This window comes from Hemicordylus capensis, chromosome 5 (assembly GCF_027244095.1).
Source record: "Hemicordylus capensis ecotype Gifberg chromosome 5, rHemCap1.1.pri, whole genome shotgun sequence".
NCBI lineage: Eukaryota > Metazoa > Chordata > Lepidosauria > Squamata > Cordylidae > Hemicordylus > Hemicordylus capensis.
The window spans coordinates 40,404,474-40,432,403 of record NC_069661.1 but is presented as its reverse complement, the minus strand read 5'-3'; the positions used below and the strand labels follow the sequence as shown (position 1 = coordinate 40,432,403).

The window sequence follows — 27,930 nt, the reverse complement described above, 5'->3', positions numbered from 1 at the left end:
ACCTACAGGAAGCCATTTTGGTGTTTTTATAGTTCTGAAATAAAAAATTGCCTATTTTGCTTACACTTCCTGGTAATATATTGCCTTTGTTGAGTAGCAAGGTAGGTGCAATTTTCAGTGAAGCATTCATCCAAGCAATCAGTGTAATGAAGCTATGACCTGAAACCAATAATAAGCATATACAAATCAAAATTCCATTTTATTGAGAACTGAAATATCAATTTTCATGCATCCTTCTGGTTTATTGCTATTTATTGTATTTCTCTTCTGTCTTCACCTACGGTAAAAATAGAATTTACATGTGGGGCTCCATGTTTCCATTTGCACACGCCAACACTTTGAAAGTCTGTCAGTTTAGGATTTAATGTGGAATTATCTTTTGCTGATTATAAACGTCACTTACAAAGCACCATCTGTGAGCTAGGAACCCTACAAAATGTAAGAGTCTCTGCTCCAAAGGATGTGCTGTTGGGCAGCATCCTTATGCATGTGGACCAACTTCAAATAGTCAATGTCAGGATGATCTGGGTTCCAGCTTCATTTTGGAGACCAGTGATCTCTGAGGCAACCTGTTTATTTAAACATCTATCTATCTATCTATCTATCTATCTATCTATCTATCTATCTATCTATCTATCTATCTATCTATCCATCATATTTATATACTTCCCAGTTTTAGCACAGTTTATTGATCGTTGTATTGGACATATTTGTTATTCCTATTTCTGCTGGCCAATGGCTGTAATAAAATTGATGATGATATACTTTCCGATACATACAACTTTAGGTGGTGTACACAATCCAAATTACAATAGAAAAACAAAAACAAACATTTTCACAGAATAAAAACAATTAAAAACTATTCACAGTGTGAAACAATTAACATAATTCCACAGGATAAAAACAATTAAACTATTTAAAATTAATTTTAATTAAAAGCCTGGGAAAACACATGTGTCTTAAGGGTCTTTTTAAAAGCAATCAGAAATGGAGAAGCTCTTATTTTGACAGGGAGTGTATTCCAAAGCCCTGAGGCAGCCACAGAGAAAGCCTGGCTCCAAGTCGCCATCAAATGAACCAGTGGTAACTGTAACCAAACTTCCCCAGATGATCTTAATAGATGGCAGAGTGGCAGACAAAGAAGGCTGTCTCTTAAGTATCCTGAACCTAAGCAATTTAGGGCTTTATAGGTAATGACCACTGCTCGGAAACACTTCGGTAGCCAGTGCAATTCTTTCAGAAACAGTATTATGTGGTTCCTTTGTGTTGTCTCAGAGACTAACCTGGCTGCCACATTCTGTACCAGTTGTAGTTTATGAACTATGTACAAAGGTAGCCCCATGTAGAGTGCTGGCAGCCTCACGTATATTAGAAGGTAGTCCTACATACAGTAGTCGAGCCAGGAAGTCACCAGGATATGTACTACTGTTTTTAGGTCTTCTCTCTCCAGAAATGGGCATAGTTGATGTATCGGCTGAAGCTGATAAAAAGCGCTCCTGCCCACTGCCTCACCTGAGTAACCAGAAATAGTTTTGGATCCTGGAGCACTCCGAAGCTACATACCTGATCTTTCTTGGGGAGTGTAACCCCTTTGAGAAAAGGTAGATCTAAACCATCTCTTGGGCTTTGAAACCCACCCGCCCCCCCACACACAATCAGTATCTCTGTTCATTTGGACTCAAGATCAGTTTGTTATCCCTCATCCAGCGCATTACCACCCCTAGACAGGCATTTAGGGAAGTTGTGCTATTTTTTGATGAAGTTGATAGGGAGAAATAGATTTGGGTGTTGTCAGCATATTAATAACACCCTGCACCAAATCTTCTGATGATCTCTCCCAGTGCTTTCACGTAGATGTTAAAGAGTAGGGGAGACAGTATGGAGCCTTGTGGAACTCCATACAGTAACTCTCACTTTGCAGAGCAACAGTCTTCAAATGACACCAACTGGAATCTTACCCGAGATGTAAGAACAGAATCACTATAGAACAGTGCTACCTAATTCCACCTTCCTCAGGTGACCCAGAAGGATACCATGGTCTATGGCATCAAAAGCTGCCAAGAGAACCAAAAAGATCAGCGGTGTAACACTCTCTTGGTTTATACTTAATTGGAGATAATCAATCAGGCCAACCAAGGCAGTCTCCACCTCATAGCCTGCCTGAAAGCCAGTTTGAAATGTGTCTAGATAATCAGTTTTCTCCAGGACTGTCTGGAGCACCACCCTCTCAATCACCTTGCTCAACCATGGGAGATTAGAGACGTGCCTATAGTTGCCTAACTCTGAGGGGTCCAATGTAGGTTTTTTTCAGGTACGGTCTAATGATAGCCTCCTTAAGACAAGGAGGCATCCTACTCTCCCTCAGGGAAGCATTTATGATGTTTACGAGACCCTCTCCAACAATCTGACTGTTAGATAAAATAAGCCAAGTTGGGCAGAGTCAAGAGAGCAGTGGTAGGACACACAGTCCAAAACTACTGCCCTAGTGAGTTCATTATTCCAAGTTTGCATCAGAGCATTGACAGAACCATTGGCAGAGCCAACTCGAAACCCTTCCAAGGCTTCTTGGAATTCGATTGGATCCAATAACCTTCTCAGGCGGAGCAACCTTCATCCCTAAAGATGTGGGTTGCAGTTGCAAGTGCTACCTTAAGCAGATGGTGTTCCATACATGACACTGGGGAAATACCAGGAGTCCTCACCCATGGAACACCACCATGATCAGAGTAAACGAACAAATAGAGCATGTGAGCAGCAACATGTGTCAGTCCAGAGACCACCTGGGATAGGTCAATAGTCATCATGGTCACCATGAACTCTTGAGCCACTCTTGACAATCCAATTCCATAATGAACATTGAAGACCACCACCACCATTATTCTAGACGACTCCAATGCTGATTTTTTCAGGTACAGTCTAATGATAGCCTCCTTACGGTCTAATGATAGCCACGTCTGCCAGCTCACTTAGGGAATCTGTTGAACAACGGGGTGATCCATACACCAACAGTAGTTCCAATATATTCTTGGTCCTAAAGGCTTAAGTGCGGACACTCAGTATGGGGTAATTCCCTGACAGAGATCCTGGAAAGGGAGACAACACAGAGTATCTTGCTGGGAGAAGCTGGGACCAGACTGCACCACTAGCCTCCCCCAACCGGGTCTCTGTAATGCATAGCAGGTCAGCTCCTTCATCTAAAATCAAATCATGGATGATCTCTGGTTTGTTTTGGACCGACCTGGCATTACAAAGGAGCAAAGTGAGGCTCTGTGGGAGATTGGCACTGCTTCCCAAGGACAAAGAGCTGATAGACCATCTGGAAGGGGAAACAGTTATTAAGTTCCTGATTTCCCTCGCCCTGTAATGGCCTGTTGACCTACCAATGCCATGTCTTCATCAATTCCCCACCACCACTGGAATGGCCACCCCAGAGTTACTCCCCCATCTCTGAACAACTCAAGATACACATTTGTACCAGACACAACTAATAATAAGACAACAATACACCACTATGAGAAGGTCCTGCCTGAGCCCTCAGTCCCACCACCAAAGCCAGCCACACTTTTGGCGGCTGGCATCAATGGCCACATGCAGGCGTCAATGGCCACATGCTCTCCTTTATATGAGCCAAAAGTTGGGGAGGGGAAACCTACCCGGTGACTCTCACTCCAACTGCCTCTATGAGGCAGGTGCTCGATGTTAGAGCAATTAGGAATAGCAGAGCAACTGATAAACTGCCAGGAGGAAGGCTGGGAGAGACCCTAATGGACAACCTATACCAGCAGAGAAGCATATGAAGTGTGACTCTGATATACCTGGGCCTTTCAGTGACTTTCAATACTAGCAACTATATTTCCTGCCTGTGCTGGGAATCAAGGCTCTACATGGCTTCATTTTTACTTGGTGGGGAAAACCCAGAAAAAGATGCTGGGAGATTTCCACTTCATTTAGTGTCACTGGGTGATATATAGTTCTATTCCATCTCCTGTGCTGTTCAATATCTACACGAAACTACTATTGAGAGGATAATGGTAGCTTGGGGCCATCAATACACTGATGACACCTCACTCAGTTTTTAGGTGTCGTCTTGCACTTGCAGACACAACATCATGAAAAGAGATCTTTCTTTTCTCCTGTCAATCTTCAGTGCATTCTCACAAGCCATTTGTGTGCCTTGGTCTGGGCACACAAATGGCCACCGTGAGTAGGCAGGCGGTTGGGAAGACCTGTAAATGGTCTGAACTGGTCCGAAAAGGACTAGAGGAAGGCCAGCGGTGGGAGAGGGAACCTTCTGAGACACATACATACCCCATGGCTGCGGCAGCACCCTCTGGAGGCCAAGATTACGATCCAGCAGTGATATATATATATTTTACAATTAGAATCCTGAACCAGCTTGAACTCAAGCCAAACAGAGGTTCTAGTTCAGGGTGTCAAAACCGAACATGCCTGGTGCAGTTCGAGTCTTGTCCAGACTCAAACCGAACCGGGCAAACCAGTTTTGTGTATACGCCTATTAGCCACCCTCATTGCAGTGGTAGAAAGGTGGGATAGGAGTATTTTAAATAAATATTTTCAAAATAACTTACACACCATGGCTACAAAATGATTCAAGGAGGAATGTGGGAGATGTTTTGTTATATGACAATTGAATGGTCTAAAATACCCTCAAAGGTTTGAGAACTGTAAATAAATATTCTAAGCTGGTACTGAAATATTTTTGTGTAGTTAAAGTATATTGGTGAAAGAGTTATATAATTGCATTTTATTCACTGAAGTGTCATACTGTTTGTAGGAGGGGGAAAGTCACTGGTAAATGCAGGTACAGGTCACACTGCTGCTGTGTTGCCCGGTTATTTCCAGCAATGAAAGATATTTTTGTAAAGAAAAGACAGTAGGCTTGTTCTAGTGAAAGAGGTTTTCAGCTTTTATTTTGCTGGAGACACTATTGAGCTAAATGTAAAGGTCATGAATGTGGGTTTTTTGTTGCCTTAACATGTCCTCATTTGAATCCTTTTAGTGTAATCTATTTCGAAGCTGATTTTTTTTTTTTTAAAAAAAGAAGAAACAAAAATGCTAGTTTTAAGATAATCACTTGTAGTAACGAGAGTGTTCCCTTTCTAGAAAATGTGGTTACTTTATATGTTTATGTTGGATAGCTTTTGATTAAGAAACCTTTCACAAAGGAAAATTAAAGTAGGAAGAATGAAAAATGATACCCTCTGTTCGTGTGAAAGCTCATAAGTAACAATGAAATTATGTTACATAATTTGCTCTTACAGACAAGTGAAATTATAGCAAAACAGTAAGGCTTTTACTCAAGCTACCCCAGATAGACTAATCCCAGATAGATCAATCCATCCCAGATATTAAATTTCCTTCTTTCTGTAAAAATTATGTCCAGTGAGTGTCTCTAGTGGGGCAATGAGAAATAGAAGAAGCAGTTAATACCATGAAGATGGGAAAGGCCCCTGAACCTGATGGATTTCCATCAAAGAGATTATAAATCCTTTCAAGATCTTCTTGAGCTAGTTCTACTGGAAGGTGAAAACTGAGAGTTTTCAGTTTATGAAGCCTATCCCTCTGCCCTACTAAAGCCAAATAAATATCTCATCTTTGATTCCACTTATAGGCCAGTCAATTCTTCCTCAGATCATTGACTCAAATATTGTAAGACTTTTCTCAGGGAGGCAGGAGTGGATCATCTCAGACTTCTTTCAACTTTAGAATCAGCAGTATAGCAGAGAGAAGCCTTGCTTGACAGCAAAAAAAGTCATTTGGTAGGATTAATTGGAGTTTCCTGTTGAGCACAGAACAAATGTTTAGTTTTCTGGCTGAGTTTATTAATTAGCTAAAAACCATGTACCTTAGTCTTATACCTTGCTCTCCCAGCACACTGTTCCTCCACAATGCAGGAATGGTTGGTCTGATCTGGCCTTCTGCATGTGCTCTAAATACTACCTTATAGAATCCAAATACTGGTTTAAAGTAGAAATTGCATCATGTGTAGTGGAGCAGTTTGGACAAACCGTGTTCTTATACGGTTAAGAAACACATGCTGACGGAGACACACATGCTCAAGGTGTACCCATATCTTAATCATGTGCGGTGAAGCAGTCAGGCAAAGTATGGGAAATTAGGAAAAAGGAGGGAACAGAGCATGACATCTCATTGGGACTGTATTTGGTACTACATAAACGTAGCTGGGAAATTTGGGGCTTGTCACCAGAACAACGGGTGGGTGAAAGGCTGATTAATAATAATAATAATAGCAATAGCACTTACATTTATATACCGCTCTTTAGCCAGACTCTCTAAGTGGTTTACAGTGATTTTAAGCATATTGCCCCCAGCATTCTGGGTACTCATTTTACCGACCTCGGAAGGATGGAAGGCTGAGTCAACCTTGAGCCCCTGGTCAGGATCGAACTTGTAACCTTCTGGTTACAGGGCGGCAGTTTTACCACTGCACCACCAGGGGCTCAGTTATTATAATAATAATAATAATAATAATAATAATAATAATAATAATAATAATAATAATAATAAATAAATTCGATTTCTATACCACCCTTCCAAAAATGGCTCAGGGCGGTTTACACAGAGAGATAATAAATAAATATGTTTCACGCATTATATATATGTGCAAAACACAATTATATTGAATTTACATTTATCACTAATCATGTGCTTGTGTAACAAATTTGGTGGTATTTACTATCACGCTGCCGTGTGCGTGAAACAGCTGAAATTGGCTACAGTTCTCCACTGCATAGACCTGCATTTGTCATAGGATAACATGTGGAGTAGCCATGTGATGTAACATCTATAACAGTTTGATAATTTGTCTTAAGCATACACAAGTATAGATCTAATCTGATTTTTTTTCTGACTAGAAAATACTTCTTGTTATTAATAGAGTCACTGGAGGTGAATTATTTGAGGACATCGTTGCAAGAGAATATTACAGTGAAGCAGATGCAAGGTAAGTGCTGGATTTCAAGACTTTTAATCCGTATTAATTGTTAACCTTCTTTTGTTAGTTGCTTATTTAAATTCAGTGTGATATTTGGCACCAGAATATAATGATGATTTGTGAATTGTAGATTTCTGTTAGTGCCTACTTGGAAACCGATATCAGTTTGGTATGCAATGGTTCTTTTTTTCTTTTTTGGAAAGCCCAAATTTAGATATTTAGCTCTATAATGCATTTCTTATAGAAACTTTGCCAGACAATCATTTTATTGTACAAATACATGCAAAAATGTTGTGGGGAATCTGATCATCTTTCCCTTTTCTGTTTTGGAAAAATTTACCCTCCCTATCATTTAAAATACATTGGCCAACATGACTGGCAGCCCTCTGATAGTAAACTTAAAAGTCAACACTGATGGTGTAGCAATAGGACTGCTGAAGAATCATTTAAGCGTGCTTCTGGGCAGTAGAGCAGCACTCCTTCCATTTTTCCCAATGAAGGGAGCCCTGCACTGCTGCCTGGAAGCACTTTTCAGTCATTGTACAGCAGCCCATACAGCACAGAGGTTGCCTTTTAAGTTACACAGCAGCCCTGAAGGTCCTTGATGGTTCCTACCATCAAGGGTGAGCTGCCCGTTACGTTGGCCATTATTTTTTTGCTAGAAAGTTATATTCTCCTTTTCCCCATCTCTCATCTAGCACATCAATTTTGAGTGAAATACAGAGTGAGTTTTATGTTGAATTCATAAGCAATATATGCACACACACCCCATGCGTGCAACATTTCCAGAACATCAAAAAATAGTTTTATTTAATCTTGAAGAGGATGAACACTTCTTGAAAGAAAACAATTCAGTTGGGCAGCAGTATACCGTTGATGCCATGATCTGTAAATAATTTGTTGTGTGGATTGTCCTAATTATATAGAAAATCTCCATGCTAGCACCACACATTACTTATAGCCTCTTTCTGCCATTTTCCTTGCGCTTCAGAAAGGTTGGGAGCAACATCTGAACCAGCCCTTTGTGTGCCTACTTGAAGCAAGAAATAATTACTACTGATTCTCAGTCCTAACTAGTTTCCCCTATCCCAGTACTAGACCTCTGCTAGTTTATTTTCTCATGAACTCTCAAAGAAGCTAGATTCCTGGATTTTGGCTCCCAGTTGCACCAAGATGCCTTATACTTTTGTTGGTCCATCTAGGTGTGAACTGACTGGTGATAGCTCTTCAGGGTTTTGGACAGGTTTTTCCCTACTTGGAAATTTTAGGGATTGAAACAATCTACTCTGCCATTCATATTTCCAGTGCCTTGTTTCAAATTTAATCACTGTGATATAGTGCTATAACGTCATATATCCGGCGTTAAAAAGTTACTGTTTTGGGGGGGTTGTTAGTTTTTGTGAGACTGCTCCCCCTGCTGTGTGCTTTGCTATTTGCATTTTGAATGCGATTTGCCTGAACAGAAGCATTTTGCTGCTGTTGAGCGGCTAATCTGGAAAGCACCCTGTAGGACGAAAGAATGAATTGACCAGACACTAGTTTTTGAGCCCTGCCTAAAAATCTTTCTCTTCATCCCTGTGAAATCTTTGTTATTCTCACAAATGCTACAGATGGCAAACAGACTTCATGTGGTTTTGTCCTTAGCTGTAAATATGTTAAGAACATCAAAATGTGTTTAGTCTTACAGGCCCATGGCCTGTGATAAAATTTTAAAACATGGAGGTATAAATTGAGGAACTCTGTTATATTTTTGTCTATGCCCCCGAGTTAGTGTCTTGGTTTCTGTCTGAGAGAGCCCTGAGCACTATGCTGAAATGTAGGATTAGCCACACATTTTTAATGCAATCAGTCTGAAAAACATAATGCAGTTCTTGAGCTTCCTTTTATTGCACATCTCCTCAAAATACAGCTGTTTCTGATTAAATTATATAACTCTTGAATGATTTGCACATATTTTTCAAATTATTTTTATTTCTAAAAGAGACGGGTATTAGTAACTTGTGCTTTTTGTTCTGTTTTGTCTGTCCTTCTCCCTTTCTTTTCCTCTTGTACAAATGTTGACTTTATATGTGTGTGTAGATATTGTTAGATATGTTAGCGTTAATGTGAGCTGAATGGAGAACATAGGCAGCTGCCTTATACCGAGTCAGACCATTCATCCATCGAGCTCAGTATTGTCTACACTGACTGACAGTGACTTCTCCAAGATTTCAGGCAGGAGTCTTTCTCAGCCCTACTTGGAGATGCCAGGGATTGAACCTGGAACTTTCTGCATGCAAAACATGCTCTACCATTGAGTTATTGCCCCATCCATGCATAAGAACTGGCCATTGTGCACAAACAGCCATTATACATATGACAGGGATGAACAAGAAATTGTGCAGCCAGATTGCTGAGCTCCAAATTATGTTGGACACTGTATTACTGAATGGGCATAGTCTTCAATTGGAGAATATGCATATTGTTCCTGTTGATGGCCTAATGTTCTATGTATTTCCCGACATCATTTGGAAACCAAACAATATGTAAAATCCCCTAATGGTGGTTATTTGTGCACAGTGTTCCATAAAGATGTACGGGGGTCAGTTTTTCATCCAACTCTCATTCAAGGATGTCTGCGCAAATAATTATTTGGGTCTATAAATTGTAACTACAGGACACTGTCCTGACTTCTTGCAGTCTCTATATCACTAATACCCCTAAACCCTGGCATAGTGTTAAAGAGAAATAAAGAGGACCACAGGATCTGGGCTGTGCGTGCATACATGATATAGTATTACAGATTTTGGACCTAACCTTTAACAAATAAATTCAAATAGATTTGTCCATTTAACAGTAAGTCCAGGGTACATAAGAGAGTGCCTTTTTTGTCATGAACCCTGCCGCCTAGTAAGATAATCTGGGGAGGTTGGGATATGGTTGCCGCTAGCTCTCGTCAGGTGGTGACTCAGGGGCAGGCCTTCTCTGTGGCTATCACAGGGCTTTGGAATGCATTCCCTGTCAAAATAAGAGCTTCTCCATCTCTGATTGCTTTTAAAAAGATCCTCAAAACACACCTGTTTTTTTAGGTTTTTAATTAAAACTAATTTTAAATTAGTTTAATTTGTCTAATTGTTTTATTCTCTTAAATTGTTTTAATTTTTTTTATTCTGTGTATTGCTTTTAGTTGCTTTTATTCTGTGAAAGTGTTTTAATTGTTATAACTTGGATTATGTACACCGCCTATATATAAATATGGCGATATATAAATAACTAAATAAATGAGTAAATTCTATACAGACATTAAAGCAGAAATCAGAGCAGGTTCCAGAGGTGCCCCCAAGGCTGCATTTTAGATCTTTCACACATAATCTATTACCTGGCACCTGCTTTGGCTGTGGAATGCAAAGCACCAAGTCTGAAGCCAATCTTAACTTCTTTTTCAGTGTACATTGTCAAAACATTTGGGGTACATTTAGAATTAAAATGTTGAATTTTAGGGGGACAAGTCCCCACCTCCGCCCGCACACACATGTGGCTACCCAAGCTCACACACTGACATGATATAAATTACTCTTAAGGAGTACAAGAACCTCTGCAATAATGTGCACCTCTTTGTCTATGGATGTCTATTTTGCCAAATACTTGAAAAATCTCCCTGCCACTGAAAATATCACACAAATGAGACTATATGTTGATGCCGACGTTATGTGTTAAATGTTATTTCATTTTGAAAGATCCTAAACTAACTTTCTGTATTCAGCATTGCTGTGTTCCAGTTTGGTGTGTAATTAAATCATGTCCAAAAATGTGATTTGATTATTTTTTTCTACTTATAATTTACTTCAGTTTGATTTTTGCATTGAATGTGATTATGTGCCTTTAAAATGTTTTTCCCTTCCATTTTGCCCTTGTATCTTTACAGTCATTGTATACAGCAGATTCTAGAAAGTGTTAATCATTGTCACCTAAATGGCATAGTTCACAGAGACCTGAAGGTCAGTATCTGGTGCCCGTAGGTTGGCTAAGAAGTTTTATTTTATGTTTCTGGCTTGAGGTTAAGGGGTGGGTCAGCTGAGACACTCCCTTGGCTATCCCTCCTCACCCTCAACATGACAAATGAATAATGCATGATGCTGCTTTCTGGTTTGCGAGTCTCACAGGTCTAACATACATCACGGTGAAAGATGAAATTGGTGTTGCAAGACCATGGCCTTCCAAGATGTTGGCCACCATGCCGAGTGGTGTGGTCAGTATCTCCATACATCTTGGAAGGAGGTTGCATCCATCGTGCAGCTTGCACCTGCAGTTTACCTTTGGCTGTGATGTATGCCAGCCTGCAGGTTTAAAACACCACTTCTGTTCAGAGACGGTGGGTTGTAGTAGCAGAACAACTGGCCGTGCATTGCTCTTCTAGAGTAGGACGAACCCTCAGGCAAAAGTGAGCAAATAATCACTCTGCAAAATGAAACCATGAAGAGTGAATAATTATTTTCCCCTCAAAATATTGCTACTTAAAGGAATTCTACCTTAAAGGTTGCTGGTGCAAAAAGTCCTCTCAGTTAACCAGAAGAAGGAACAAACTGCACCAGATATTTAATACAAGGCTGAAAATAGTTTTATTAGGTCTTATCTGCCTTCATTATCTGTATGCCAGTATATAAAGCAACATGTGCCAAAGAATAGGACTTGTGCATTAAAGTGGAGTCCACAACAGTACTTCTCCTTCACAATACCACCACACAGATGAACATGAGCTAAATGAGGTTCTTCTTAGTGGCACACTCGTGATGTCTCAGGCAATACCTACTCTAGCTGAGGAATGCATGTGTTTTTCTGGAGGTTGTGCATCACAATCTCAGTTGTTTGCTAGTTTTGCTCTTTAACCCAGTCTCACTGAGGGTATACAGACAGTGAGTGTACAGCTTGGAACTAACACACGCCCCCTGGTGTTTGCATGCAGTCATTGCATTCAGCAGATCCTGGAGGCTGTGCTACACTGCCATCAGATGGGCGTAGTCCATCGGGACTTGAAGGTGAGTAATGCTGTTGGGGAAGATACCACACTACACAGTCTCGAAGCACTGTTTAGCTGCAATCTTGCATGTAGAGACAAAGAGACATCATTTGTTAATGTGCCGGGTGTTGGGACAATTTTAGTTTCCACATAAAGAACCACAGAACCGCTTACAGCTTGAGGAATATTTCCTTTTCTGCTCTGATTTGACATAAACAGCTGACATGCTGCCTAGCAAAGAATCGCTTAAAAGTTCTAAACGTGTCTCACCGACAGGTCTCATGTCAATCCATTGTAAGTCAAAGAGTTTGAAGCTATGAGGCAGGCATTGAGAAGGAAAATGTCATGAACTCGAAGAAGTGCAACCTCCCTTGGAGCTTCCCAGCTAAGTTTCCTTTCTGTGTTTTGGCCGGGCCAGTGGTCAGAATACATACAGTATCTGCCAGAGTTTCGACGACTACTATGAATATTTATATACCGCTCTTCAACCAAAGTTCTCAAAGCGGTTTACATAGAAAAATAAACAATACATAAATAAGATATGTATTAGGAGATGGAATGCTGTTGAGCTGCACCATTAAATGCAATGGGACACTCGAGTTCCCCTTTTGCCTGCTCCACCTCCTCTGCAAGTTGATTCCACTGCATTCTTCCCTATGAACTAGAAGAAGTTTGAACTTATGAACTTAGAATTCTTCCTAGGGCATCACTGTGGCATCTTTTGCCTTGTATCTGACCATTTCAAGGCCTAAGGGGAAAGTGAGAGCTGGGAGGATTTTTAAATCTGATTTTTTTTAAAATGCAAAATTTAATGCTGGGTTTTTTTTTGTGGGGGGGGAGGATGCAGCAGTGTATGCTGAAACAAAGCACACTCTAAGAAAAAGACATTAATTTTTCATAAGAATTTTGCAAATGAATAGTTCCCAGTTTTTAATATATATTAATGTAGGCTTCAATGATTCTGCATGAACATTTAAAAGCTTAGTTTGATCCTATACATACACTCCAGGCTTTGATGAACCTGCTTTAAATTTTATTTTAAGCTCAAGGAGTCTCACAGTGCCATTTGAAAACCCCTAACATAAAAGTACACAGGGCACAATCCAGCCAATTAAACACCTTTTGATTTTCCCAGAAACCAGGGGAATATTTCTTGGGAGACATTCTGTAGTACAATTCTAAGTCAGTCATAATTCCAGTAACAAAATTTAAAAGAACCCCAGAACTCTGAAGCTGCTTCGCACTATGAAACCTGGGTGCTGATAAATCATGGAAGTGCTTTCCATGAAGGGCCATTACTTTCACCATAGAAAGTAATGGCCCTTCTCTCAGTGTTTGTTTACACTGTTGAGTTTGCTGTCTCTCTTAGCAACTACTCACAGATGGGCCATTTCCCAGACTTCTGGGTCTTGTATTATTTGAGTGAATTATTTATTCATGTGTGCTCTCCATAGTACTGTGACATACATACTATTATGTCCTGTATTTCTGGACTGATATTGGCCACAAAAACACAGCGGCTGATATAACAACAATGCACTAATGCAGCTGGAGAAGCACCAGTGCTTCTGAAAAGCTCAACTAACTCAGGTCTGCTGTTGACTCAGCAGTGGGGACAAATTTCAGTGACCTCCCTTTCCCCAGGAAGCACTCTGTGGTACTCGAAGATAAGAGCATGAACAGCCATGCTGGATCAGACCTAAGGCATATCTAGTCCAGCATCCTGTTTCACACAGTGGCTCACCAGATGCCTCTTGGGAGCCCACAAGTAAGAGGTGAGGGTATGCCCTCTCTGTTGCTCCTCTGCAACTGGTATTGAGAAGCATCATGCTTCTGAAGCTGGAGGTGGTATATAACCACCAGACTAGTAGCCCTTGATAGACCTGTTCTCCATGAATTTGTCCTTTTTAAGCTTCTTTTAAAGCCATCCAAACTAATTACCATCACCACATTGCAGGGCAAAGACTTCTGTAGATTAATTATGTGCTGCGTGAAAAAGTACTTCGTCTTGTTGATCCTAAATTTCACGACCTTCCATTTCAAGGGATGACCCCTGGTTCTAGTGTTGTGAGAGAGGGAGAAAAATTTCTCTCTGTTCACTCTCTCTACTCCATGCATAATTTTATACATCTCAATCATGTCTCCCTTAGTTGCCTCTTTTCTAAACTAAAGGAGAAGGCCTCTCATGGAGCCTGAGGGTTGGTCAGCCCCCAGGAACACATTTTCAGGTGGCACAAAGGGGGAAGGGAAGTCATTGAAATTCGTCTAGCACTGATGCTGTCTTAGTCTGGATCTCTTCAGAAGCACTGGTGTTACATCGGTGCTTTGTTACGATGTCAGCCAATAGATTTTCCCCATTCTGTCTACACTCATTCATATCTCTATGGATATAGACATGCAACTTCAGTGACCATATAATGCACCTGGCAACATGGAGGACCATAGTCCACAAAAGCTTGTGCCACAATACATGTATTGGTCTTATGGTTCCATAAGACTCTGTGGTGTTGTTTTATTCAAATGGAAGGATTAAGTATATGCTGTAATCTCTCCCACTAAAATCACTGGGACTTTATCTATCCATGTTGAGCTTTTTTTATAATTGCAGTTTCCCTAATTAAATCTGCAGGATATCTAAGAAATGCTAAAAGACTTTCATTAACACCTTTTCAAATTATGCAAACTCAATCACGGCAGGTTTTTTAGTATCCTTCAGAAGGTGCACAGAAGTTCTTGCTGTTTTCATCTAATATTGCCACTGCCAGGCTGACATGCCTAATGAATGATTCATGTATCGTTCGGCCTTGTGCTGCACTTGTCTCAATCTGTCAGTATCATTGACAAAATGAAAAAGCTATTTTTCAAGTATTTGTGCATTCTGTCTGTGCTGTTACATAACCAGTATTCCCACGTCACCTCAGAGTTGAATGGAGATTCCTTGGCTGCAGTCAACAAGATTAAAATATTTGGCACCTGATAAAGAGAAATATGTTTTGTTTATTTATCTTAACTTGGTTTTTAAAAAATCCCTTGATTGAAGCTCAAATTATGTTATAATTATTATAAGTAATAAAACTTAATAGTATCATGTGAATTTTAAAAAAAATCTCTTCTCCATCAGCCAGTAAAAATTCTTAGATAGTTAAATCTTAAGCCTTCCTAAACAACCCATTCTTTACCTGAGTTCTAAAGGTGGAAAACAATGGACTCTGCTGGACCTCCCTCAAGGGAGTTTTATAATCTTGTGCCATACTGAAATACCAGAGTATCAACAGTACAGATCAGTCATGTGTTTCTTGAAGCAAATGACCACCTAAAGGTTTGTTACTGAGAAAGGGCTATTTTTTTCCGTATACTTTGGGCGAACCAACACTCAAAGCATTTTAAATGTAAAACTGGTGCTTTATTAGGATGTCAGCCAATGAACTTGAGTTAGGCATGACTGTCAATGGGACTTAGTCATGACCACAACTTTACCTGGATTTGGGGCAATACCTTTTTCAGAATAATAGCAGTAGTTTCTGAGTAGATCCAGTTGGACAGAAAACATCCTTTGTGGAAACAGAAACATCCCTAGCTAAGCTTACATAAGTGTCTGTGAAATCTCTTTAGCTGTAAAACCTAAACTTAAATTTGGAAGCATTTCCTATTATTATTTATATTTATATTATTTTTATTTTTATTATTTTATTATAATATATTTTTTCATATACATGTTAGATATTCACACAAAATATGAATGATGACCATTTGATTCACATTATATGAGCAAGAGAGAGGCTAAATCGTTGACTTTTCTCTACATGCACAACTGCAGCTAAAGTGTAACACTGTGATCTAGGCACTGACTTGTTCCTTTCCTGGATGAACTCTCAAGACTGTGCTGTTAAATCTCCCATATCGTTCCCCAATTGTGCACATTTGCCCCATATCTTCAGAATTCATGCATGACAAATATGTTAACATTTCCTGTTGTCCTGAAATGGCTGGTGCATGCTGTCTTAGGGCAGAGTCCAGCTGCCCAAAAGTCCACTGAGCTTGCTATTGAAGTGGGTTGTGGTTTGTAATGTATCATATTTACTTCCTTATGACCGTGATATTTGCTTTACAGTTCTTTGGATCCAAATAAATTTGCTTACAGGTGTTAAGTACTTAGCAGGAAGAACAATCTCTAGTTCTTTTTCATAGTCACATGCTGTGAAATGGGGTACGTGTTTATCTACTTGGAAGGTGTGCATGTGATTTGACCACCTTCGCTCCACTGGATGGGGTTGTTGAAGGTCACGGATAAATAGGATCATCCAAAGCTTTAAGTGGTTTACATAAGCAATGCTTTCGAGGAAGTAATCATTACCAAGTTCTCTGCCTGCCTGCAAGAAAAAACAATCTGTAGATTCATTTGACTAGTATAAAAGAGCTGTGATAAACTGCTAGGCAAATACAGTGGCATTGTTATAATTTATGAGAGCGTATATATAGAACAAATAGTGACTGGCATATTTAGCTTGTTTTTTTAATGGATGATGTGTAATCTGAACTTGATACATCATACTAATTTAAATTAAGAAAACAATTTGGGCTACAGTTAAGTGTCCCTCAGTGTAGCTTTGCTTGCATGTGACTTTTCCAGGTAAAATATCAGGTAAAATAGTTCCTGATATTAATAATTCATTATAGTTATTTAATTAGGGGGGGGGGGTTCAGATGATCTGCTGAAAGTCAGTAAGCCAGGAACCTCCAGATCCTGGTGTGTGTATGTTTCTGGAGAGTGTGATGTCTGAATCTACCCAAGACCAGTTTCTGCCACGGATTACCAAATTCTTCTGTACTTTATCCTGACTTTCTTTGCTCAACTTCAAATCCAAGTGACAAATATTTGGCAAAATTTGGAAGGAAGTCTAGTGGAAGTTAGGCATATGCATGAACCTGCCCATTTATGGGCCTCCGAACAGGTTCGAACACTGGGCAGTTCGGAGGCTCAAAGGCAGGGAGGAGATAACTTTAAGGGCAAGGGAGGGTGCACTTGCCCCTTCCTCCACTTTCCCCCTGCCGGCGCTCCGTTAGTAAAAGCTTCGTCGGGGCAGTAGCATACCTCCCTGCTGCCGCAACCTTTACTAAAGGAGTGCTGGCTGGTGGCGGGGAGGAGGGAAGCGGAGGGGGCAGTAAGTGCACCTCCCCCACCCTTAAAGTTATCCCCTCCCCGCCTTTGAACTTCCTCCGCCCTATTCAGTGCCCATCCCTAGTGGATGTCAGTAACTCAGGGTGGGAACTGGTCTTGGGCTGGCGGGTGCAGACATCATGCCCACTGGGAGTGCACATTTGTCAGGAGCCAGAGGTTCCCAGATCATGGAGAATTCATGCAAGCAGATAGCTGCTGAAGTCAACTCTATGGCCCCTCTTGTCCCACACTGCCTGTCCTGACCAGCATCAGCTCTTCAGGTTCTCAGGCTACAGTCTGTGCAGTCCTTTCTAGATTTTTGGCAAGTCAGTGGGTCTAGAGGATCGGTGGGTCAGAGGTGTCCATTTGTGCTGGAACAATTCTAGAAAAACTAGTCTGTGGGAGCAAAGGGGGCACAAAGAACGTTATTGGGAGGGGGCGAGACTTTTGCTATACATTTTAAAATAATTACAGACAGGATTAAAATATGAGAAAAAGCCTTCAGGAGCAATTACGTAATTGTTCTCTTCTGAAGTACCCTTTAAGGTACTTTTTAAAAAGGTACATTTCCCCCAAATGCTCATAGCAGAGTATATTTATGTGCTTGCCTATGAAAATGAAAGAAAAACATGTAGTTTCCTCCCCGCAAATAGAGACACATGCATGCTCCCGGCTGACTCATAAATTACTTTGTAATTTTCCAGTAATTAATCTTATGGGCGCATTTAATAAAATAATTGATCTCTCTTTCTCCTGCCCTCCTTTTCTCTTCCTACGTAAAGCCTGAGAACTTGCTTCTAGCTAGCAAGTTAAAGGGAGCAGCTGTAAAACTGGCAGATTTTGGGCTGGCTATTGAAGTGCAAGGTGAACAACAGGCCTGGTTTGGTAAGGAAACTCTCTTTTACTTCTCGGTCCTGCCATCCCATAGAGGCTTGTTCCATTGAGCTGCTCAGGGCAGGCCACAACCTGCTGTCTCACTGGCCCCACCCACTGGGTGAGCCTCCTGCTGAGTGGCCCTGCCCATAAAGCCAGAGGCTGTCTCTGGTGCTGCCCCACTTTGACCTTCTCCTCTGGCAGACACTCTGCCCTTGTCCTGGGGTGGGGTGCAATACTGCATGGCGGATTGCAGGATCTCTGCCCTGAGGAGAATGGTCCAGCCATAGAAATGGTGTCTTTCAATATCCCAGTAATCCATTTTGGATTTGTTCTGCACTGGCGGGGTTTCAATCTCTTACTTTGTAGTTCCCAGCCTGTTTTCTCTCCCAGGCTGCTGCTAGCTTAATGTTGTTCATTGCTCTAGAATTCTTGCTTGTGACAGTCCTAGAATAGACTGCTAGAATGGGGCTTGACGCCACTTATAGCTTTGTTTTCTTTCTATTACTAGAGTGATCAGATGGTTTCTACCTGACTTTTGGTCTGAGATCACTGATGTCTTTTGCAAAGTCCCTCTCCCTCTCCCTCTCCCCCTCCCTCCCTCCCTCCCTCCCTCCCTCCCTCCATCCATCCATCCATCTATCTATCTATCTATCTATCTATCTATCTATCTATCTATAATGTTGATCTGGCAGGCAGGGTCTTTTGTTTTCTGTTTCTGTATGTCACCTCATGCATACTAAGCATTTATAAATAATTTATAAATAATTGCTGTTTATTATGACTGTGCTCTTCCTTGATGGCCCTGCTACTATATCTCATCAAAATGCTGTAGTTCATGAATTGTATGTTTTTAGTAGAGTTTTGCACCTGCAAAGGGTGTCCTTTACATCTGCTGCAATCCCATAAATCTGACCCCAAGTTTCTTTGGGGAGGTGAATGGATATGGAAAGAGGAAGCACAAATTTGTTTTCTGTTTTCTTCCTCCATGACATTCAGAGTTGGCTAAATCTCTAGAGCATAAAACAAGATGAAGTGGGGAAACTACCATAGTGGGTAATCTCACATTTCTAGAGGGACTGAACAGAGAATATGATAAGTGCTTTTCCCAATATGCCTGTTGAGATTTCCTGAATGCATTTGTGTTTTTCACAGCAGAAGGCCTATGGTGAGTTTATGAGAGTAATTCACAAATGCTGCCATTTCATAATGAGGCAGCTAAATAGGTAGATTGTTTTCTGCAGATGGGCCATGTGGAAGAATTAAAAGAAAATCTAGTATATCCATACATACTTCAGTGATGTTTTATATGCAGATCTGTCATGATGTGGCTATTTCCCTTTACTGTAATAGTTTTGTCTTTTCAGGTTTTGCCGGCACACCAGGATACCTTTCCCCTGAAGTGCTACGAAAAGATCCCTATGGAAAGCCAGTGGACATGTGGGCATGCGGTAAGATAATGTTTAATTCCTGCGCTGGAATGGTTTTACGCTCCTTTAAAAATCTCCCTAGCAACAATGAGCGATTTTATACTTCATTATTTTGTTGCATCTGAAAGCCTCGGCCAATTTAATTCCAGATTCAATGCTTTTTCTTTTGTTTCTTAATTGCTGCTTCTCTTTTCCATCCTTACTTTTTATTGCCTTGAGGATATTAGCAGCTTCTGAATCCTTTGGGCATGCCCGGCCAGGACACATGGATGCATATGTGTACACACACACACACGAAAAACACCACCACCAGTATTAGTTGAGGGCAAATGTAGTTCAATGAACAGAATGTTAGATTTGAACCTAGGAACCCATGTGCAAACCACTGTTTGACCCTAAATATAGTGGTTTCATAGGCAAATCTTACAGCTTCAAGTCTCATCTGTGAATTGAAAATACCCATCAGCTACCTCACAAGTGTTGCAAGGACAGAACATTACATCATTTTAGTAATATATAAGTGCTACAAATATTAGTCACTTGATTTTTTAATATATTTCTCATCTATATTCTTACTTTCACATTCTCCTGTAGTGTTAGGAACGTAATTGAAAAGCCCAATACATAACATGTGGAAAACATGTTTAGTTACAATATGTATTACTTCCATGAAGAACCTAAAATTGCAGTTCAGCAGAGCCAACAGTTCAGTGTATAAGTCTGGAATGATGTTTGTAGCTAGGTTAAGAGACGGCCACTTTTAATCTTTTAATGTGGCTCATTTGGCATATTAAATAGGAACAGTCGTGAATTCCGTACCCTTTGCCTGACTGACTCATAGTGCGATTTTCTGTGGATTTTCTTTTTCAGTTACCATTTATTGAACTATTGTAACAAAAATGACTTTCAAGACTGTTATTTTTTCTGATACGTCTGTTATTTTCCACTGTTGCTGCCATTTGTGCCATCAAGCCACCAGTTTATTTTATTTTACAATTGCATATGGTTTTTCAAGCATAATGTTTCTCAAGGTAGTTCACAATAAGTGATGTCATTGCCCACACAGTGGTAGATCTGGAATGCTGGGTGCTGTTGATCGCATAAGCGATAGTAGCAATGCTGGTCATCACATCTAAAGAAGGACATTGTAGAACTGGAAAAGGTGCAGAATAGGACAACCAAGATGATCAGGGGCCTGGAGCACCTTCCTTATGAGGCAAGATTACAACACCTAGGGCTTTTTAATTTAGAAAAACGACAACTGCGGGGAGACATGATAGAGGTCTATAAAAGCATGCATGGTGTGGAGAAAGTGGATAGAGAGAAATTCTTCTCTCTCACACATAACCCTAGAACCAGGGGTCATCCCATGAAATTGATTGCCAGGAAATTTAGGACCAACAAACGGAGGTACTTTTTCATACAAGGCATAATCAACTTGTGGAATTCTCTGCCGCAAGATGTAGTGACAGCCAACAATCTGGATGGCTTTAAGAGGGGTTTGGATAACTTCATGGAGGAGAGGTCTATCCACGGCTACTAGTTGGAGGACTATAGGTCACCTCCAGCCTCAAAGGCAGGATGCCTCTGAGTACCAGTTGTAGGGGAGTAACAGCAGGAGAGAGGGCATGGCCTCAACTCCTGCCTGTAGGCTTCTAGCGGCATCTGGTGGGCCACTGTGTGAAACAGGATGCTGGACTAGATGGGCCTTGGGCCTGATCCAGCAGGGCTGTTCTTATGTTCTTATCATGTGACTCCTTCAGGTGGTGGTAGCAAACAGGGTATTGGGGAGCAGATGTTTTTCCAGAGACTTCTCCTTAGTTTAACAGGTGTTTCTCTTGCCATTATGAGCACTCCTGCTGCTGCTCTGAGCATGTTTTATGGAAGCCTTTCTGGTAGCCAAATTAGAAACAATTATTTTCAGGTGGTCTGCAACAACTCTTATCATCATGTAGTCTGTACTCTGTATCCTTTCTCAATGGAGCTGGAGGGTCTTCTGATCTGCATTCTTCTTATGATGCTTCTTGTCTCAGTGACAGAAGAATATAAATATCCTGTTACTATTACAGATCTTACCTAGGTTGATTCCATGATCAGGGAATAAAGCATCATCCTTCTTGGGATGAAGCTCCTTGAAAAGTGCATGGTAACATCTACTTCTCAGTGTTCATGGTGCCAATTACTTGGCCACTTAGGTGCTGCTGTCTGCAGTTTTGAACAGTATTTCAGATTGTTTATCTGCGAGCTTTACTATTGGACTGTCAGGTACAAGTAGTTTATCTTTTCCCAGCAATTATCTTGCACCTCAAAGTGCAACTAGATCACAACCCATCATGGTTCATACTAAATCTCTGTATAAAATAGAGGGGAGAGATATTTAAAGAGCAGAATTTATGGATAAGATCGGGGGGGAAGCTGAATTCTTCCCATGCCTCCCCCCACTCCAAGCTGCAAAAGGCAGCTTTTTTCCCAGGTAACATGACTATAATTGAGCAAAGCTGCACCAAGGCAAAACCAGTTCTAAGGAACCTACTTCACAGGGTTGTTGTGAGGAGAAACCTAAGTATGTAGTACACCGCCCTGGGCTCGTTGGAGGAAGAATGGGATATAAATGTAAAAAAAGAATAAAAGAAAAAAGGAAGCCATTTCAGGGGGAAAGGTTCAGCTTCCTCTTCCAGCCAACCATGCTGCACTACAGATTACCTCCACCGTACTTTATAGGGAATAAAGAATAACTTTGTTCTTCAACATGAGTCTGCCACCACATCTTGTTCAGAAATCCCCTGCCATAAAAACCTCTTCTAATTTGCCTTTCTGGGTGAGGGAAAGATACAGATATGCGTACTTTCCTCCTAGAAAGGCTATTACCAGGTTACGGCTTCAGTGGAGTGCAAATAAGTTCAGGGGGAATGTTGTCAGAGAGAGGATTAACCTGCTACCACAACACCACTACCGCTACCACAGTACCACTGCTTCAATCAAAATTGGAGCTCCTAGCACCTATTTTTAAGCTAATTTAAAAACAAACAAACTGGGAGAGCCAATCCTGGACCACCTCAGTCATATCTGTTTTTGTCGTCTCTCAGATAATAAGTCTATCGATCATTATGTCTAAAGTAAAGTGTGCCATCGAGTTGGTGTCAACTCCTGGTGACCACAGAGCCCAGTGGTTGTCTTTGGTAGGATACAGGAGGGGTTTACCATTGCCTCCTCCCACGCAGCATGAGATGATGCCTTTCAGCATCTTCCTATATCACTGCTGCCCGATATAGGTGTTTCCCATAGTCTGGGAAATATACCAGCAGGATTCAAAGTGGCAACCATTGGCTTGCTCAGTCAAGTCATTTCCCCGCTGTGCTATTAGGTGGGTCTAGTTGCTTACGTAATAATATTCTGGACTTTCCCAGGTGTTATTCTCTATATCCTCTTGGTGGGATACCCTCCTTTTTGGGATGAAGATCAACACAGACTTTACCAACAGATCAAGGCTGGTGCTTATGATGTAAGTAATACATGGCAGTTTCTTGGATGTTTTTCTTTCTTTCTGATGCTAGCTCATTGAATTAAATAAAGGTATTGAATTAAACATTTGGCTCCCCCTCCATCCATATAATTCCATTTCCTGTACATTTATCTTTGGACAGTGGATATGTGTCTCATTTAGTCCACAACTAGCAGTGTAAAGTGTCTCTTTTGCTACATGACATTTTACCCTTCATGTTTAAGCTACATGAACTTGACAAGATGAAATGAAGAGTAATGAATTGACCTATGGTGTTACAAAGAAGCCACAAGATAGCCTGCTCCGGGTGGGTTCAGATGAATACGAATATGACAGATATTTATATACCGCTTTTCAAGCAAAAGTTTCCAAAGGGTTTTACATATACATAATACATACATACATACATACATACATACATACATACATACATACATACATACATACATACAATGGCTCCCTTTTCCCAAAGGGCTCACAATCTGAAAAAAGAAACATAATATAGACACCAGCAACAGCCACTGGAGGGATGCTGTGCTGGGGATGGATAGGGCCAGTTGCTCTCCCCCTGCTCATTGAAGAGAATCACCACTTTTAAAAGGTGCCTCTTTGCTCAGTTAGCAGGGGACTGACCCATGGAAAATAAGCTAGGAGAAAATCAGAGGTTCCTGGGGACAGTGCGCTTTTGGCATGAGCAGCTTCCAGCCCTTTCCGTGTTGTTTGAATCCAAAAATGTCTGGTTGCCATTGTCGAGTTCCTGCTGCCACCTGACCTTCACCTGATATCTGCAACCCAAAGTTGAAGTTGGGCAGCAGAGGATCCTGGCCGACATGGCAGGTTCAGACATCACAAAAATGAGCTCAACTCATTTTGAGCACACACTGCCTGCAACGTCTGGATTGCCTGGAACCTTATTTTCTGGCGGTCATCTGAACTTGCCATCTGTGTGATAATGTGGAAAGGGCTAACAGATCAAATAAATAGCTTCTCTCAATTTAGCTCTGTGCCTCTTTACCTTGTTTGACTCTAATGCACACACCTGTAATGAAAGTTCTCTTTTCTTCCCCTACACCTTTCTTTTCTGGTGCTGCTTACATTTCCTCATTTTACCCTTCAGTTAGACTTGTTACTGATTTTCACAGCTGTGGTCTCTCTTAGTTCACTTACAAGTTTGCATATGTGTGCCTGGGACAAAGAATTGTGAAATGAGCCATGCAGATACTGGTACTGCCTACAGTATTTCCATCATATCTTCTCACAGCTCAGAGTCTTTAAGACTGGCAGCTGCTGCAGCCCAAAATCATTTCAGAATGATGGGAGCTTTTCTCCTGTCAAGCTCATTCCAATGTCATGCCCTCAGTAATGTATTTCCAAATAGACAAATGTCTGTTCTTCACCATGATTATCCCTCTTGCTGTCTCAGGGGACTCCTCCTTGCAAATTGCCTTTCATAATGTAATAGCCTGCTCTCAGAAAAAGCACAGTCTTGCAAACTTAGCAGGTGTAGTGCTTGCCATACTACATGATGCAACTTTAATTACTGCTTCCATTAATCATCATGTAAGGATCAATGGCATGTAGTGGTCAGTTCAAAATTGGCAACCTGATTCACGCCTCCATTTAAGGTTAATAAATTCTCACCAATTCTCCCTGCCCTGTTCCTCTTATCACTTAAAAAAATAAATCTATGCACTATTAGGCTTTTCCGTGTCTTCTTTTATTTAATCCAGATGTCACCAAAGTAAATTATGTTGATGTAGCCAATTCATTACATGCAAGAAGTAAGTTAAGCTATATATAGCATCTTGAATATAAGGGTCTGAACCTGATGATCCCTTGGTCTTTCCCTCCTTGTATGTCTTTAATGTGAAATAAATGTATTTCACATTGCAGGAAGACCCAGAAAGTAATATATCTTCAAACAGTTCGCTCAAATTCTCTTGTGTTCACTCTTAAGATTCTTAAAAGTACCACCTATTTGATTTTGTATAACATGAGTATTTTGTGTGTGTATTCAAGTTTCCTTCACCAGAGTGGGACACAGTAACCCCAGAAGCTAAGGACCTTATCAACAAAATGCTTACAATCAACCCTGCCAAACGTATCAATGCCTCAGAGGCCCTCAAACACCCATGGATCTGTGTAAGTAACTTTCACTTGAGCAATATATTAGCCTTCACTAGCAAAATTCAAGGTCCAACCTCAGCCCCACATATATTTTATTGCAATTTCCCACCTCATTTCCCACCTCAGCCCCACATATATTTTATTGCAATGTCGTTGGATAATTTGCTTCTATGATAGTCTAAGCTATCAGCTCAGAGTTGTAGCTGGGGCTATGACATGTAAATATTGCTCCAGTTAGGTAGACTTCCTCTATTGACCGAGAGTGTTGTTAGCTATTTCTAGGCACTTGAACGGATTTACCCTAGGAAGATGGTTCCTGCTAGCTCCCTTAACTGCAATGCACTGGACCCTCAGCTTTGCCTCCTCTAGAATGACCCAGTTTCCAGTAGTGAGAATTCCTTGAAAGCTCTAGTTTTACGCTGTCCATGTAGAAGTTGCTACTGCTATCTACCTCCTTTCTACTTTGCCACCATAATGAGTCGAGTATTTGCAATACACTCTACCAACTAGTCTCCATAGAGACTGTAGTAGCATTTTGATATGAGTAGTTGGAGAATATGCATATAAGTTACAAATCTCACTATGCGTTCATCTTCAGCTTAAATAGCAAAATGTCTCTTATGATCTAGACTTTTCAGCAATCAGAGCATCCTTTTTAATAACTAGGGTTCTTTGGTGTCACAGTCTCTTTTAAACAGGTACTGTAAGTCTCATTAGTTATTCTGATGAACATCCCACCACTTTTAACTGAACCTTGTGTAAAGGGTGGACTATAAACATAAGGCCTTCAAATTCATCAATCATCATTAAAGGCGAAATGTTGCAAAGTATCAGGTTTCCACTATTGGGGGTTGTGGGGCTGATGCCAGTAGAGTTGAACCCATTTGATAGGAGGAGATTGTCATTCTGGTCTGAGATTCCACAGTTGCCACTAATATCTTGAGGAGGCTCTAGAAAACATTATTCATGAGCATACTGAATAATCTTGCATCTATAATCACATGCATTAAAACATTTGTTCTTTTTCCTTTAGCAACGTTCTACTGTTGCTTCTATGATGCACAGACAGGAGACTGTAGACTGCCTGAAGAAATTCAATGCAAGACGGAAACTTAAGGTAAGAGAGCAAAATTAAGATGTCGAAGGGCTACCATTTTTAGTGGGTGAAGCTTCTGTGTCCTATATGACTAATTGTTCCCCTGTCATGGACTCTGGTCACTTTTCTCTAATATTATATCCTTCTTTCTCTTAAGTATTGTCCTGCTACCAAAGAATTTATTGGGGGGGAACCATGGAAAATTAAGCAAAAATGCCTAAAATCATTCTGAGTAAATAATACAATTGAAATCCATTTGAATTATTCTTGCCATTTCCCCCCTTGGTAGGTCATACATTGGGTTACTGCAGAGTTTGTTGCCAATTTTTTCTCTCTCTGGAAAAAAACCCCCAAAAAACCAAAAGAAAACTCTCCGGCCCCTGCTAGGGATGTGCATGGAACTGGCTAGCCCGGTTTGGGTCAAATCTGGACCTGATTCAAGCCACTTTGGGCGGCTTGGGCTTGGACTCAGTTGAGCCCAGCTGTTGGAGCCACCTTATGAGCCTGCTCAAGGGCTTGATGGTATACTTGTAAAGGGGAATCAGGCAAGGTTTTCGAATCCGGGTTTTCAAGCCAGGCTTGGCTCGACTTGACTCACCCTTGGACCGGCTTCCCTTCGGTTCAGTTTGAGGGCGGGCCTTCGAGCTGAGCTGGCTCACACACCCCTAGCCCCTGTCCCCCAAACAAACAGGGTTCTATCCATGGAAATTAGTTGTGATAAAGCACTTGTTGAAATCAGTGAGGCAAGGTAATTGTAACTAAATTGCATTAATTTCAGTGGGATTTAGAAATGCTGACTTCCTTAGAATGAAATCTGTAACAGTCACCCTCGTACCTGTGCATTGCATAGACAATCCTGCCCTCTGTAATGTCCAGGAATTTTCCATGGACACAATATGCTTAATTCTTAGAATCATAGAATGTTAGGGTTGGAAAATTACTTGCACGTCTTTTAGTACAACTCCCTGAGCAATGCAGGAAACTGCAACACCATCCTTGATATGGTTGTCCAACCTCTATTTGAAAACCTCTAGTGTCCACCACTGTGCAAGGCAGACTGTTCCATTGTCAAAAAGCTCTTACAGTTAGGAAATTCTTCCTAATGTCTGTCCTGAATCTGCTTTTTTGTAATTTCAACACATTGATTCTTGTCCTATCCTCAGAAGCAACAGAAACCAAGTCCATTTCTTATTCTGTGTAACCGCGCTTTGCCTCCTGACTGAAGGTCTGGCTAGCAGGCCAGGAATCCTGACTGAAGGTCTGGCTAGCACAGAATACAGTGGAACTATTACTTCTTGTGATCCAGACACTATGCTTCTTTAATGCAGCCCAAGTCTGCATTTGCTTTTTTAAAAACAACAACAATTGCATCACATTGCTGGCTCTTGTTTAGCTTGGGATCTATTAAGACTGCTAGATGCTTTTCACATGTATTGCTGCCAAGCCAGGTTCTCCCCATCCTGTATTTGTGCATTTACTTTTTCTTGCCCAAATGTATGTGTTTCCATTTATCTCTGTTGAATGTCATTTTACTGGTTTCGGCCTGATGTTCAGGCCTGTCCACATCATTCTGAATCTTGATTATGTCTTCTAAGGTGTTGGTTATTAGACCCAAGTGACACTTCAGGGGGCTATTCAGCTTCAGACCAAAGTGAACCATGTTTGTTTGGGATTGAAGCTGGACCAAAGTGAAGCAAACTGTATGGAACCCTTTGGCCTTCTGAAGCTTTATTTTGGTTCCCTCGCTTAACCGTTCAAGAACTACTTACAGG

General features: G+C 40.9%; 1 protein-coding gene across 10 annotated transcripts in view; it reads left to right on the top strand.

The window, feature by feature from the left end:
• The window catches only part of CAMK2D (calcium/calmodulin dependent protein kinase II delta), a 208,939-nt gene that overhangs the window by 122,229 nt on the left and 58,780 nt on the right, over positions 1-27,930 (top strand). For 6 of the 10 annotated variants that reach the window (XM_053251683.1, XM_053251681.1, XM_053251684.1 and 3 more), the window contains exons 5-11: positions 6,920-6,985; positions 10,881-10,953; positions 17,913-18,015; positions 19,371-19,454; positions 22,841-22,935; positions 24,955-25,077; positions 26,096-26,179. In XM_053251683.1, the coding sequence (XP_053107658.1) occupies positions 6,920-6,985; positions 10,881-10,953; positions 17,913-18,015; positions 19,371-19,454; positions 22,841-22,935; positions 24,955-25,077; positions 26,096-26,179 (628 nt within the window). Of the gene's footprint in view, positions 1-6,919; positions 6,986-10,880; positions 10,954-11,918; positions 11,992-17,912; positions 18,016-19,370; positions 19,455-22,840; positions 22,936-24,954; positions 25,078-26,095; positions 26,180-27,930 lie in introns of all 10 variants that reach the window. The other 4 variants (XM_053251682.1, XM_053251680.1, XM_053251686.1 and 1 more) reach the window with 1 other exon arrangement.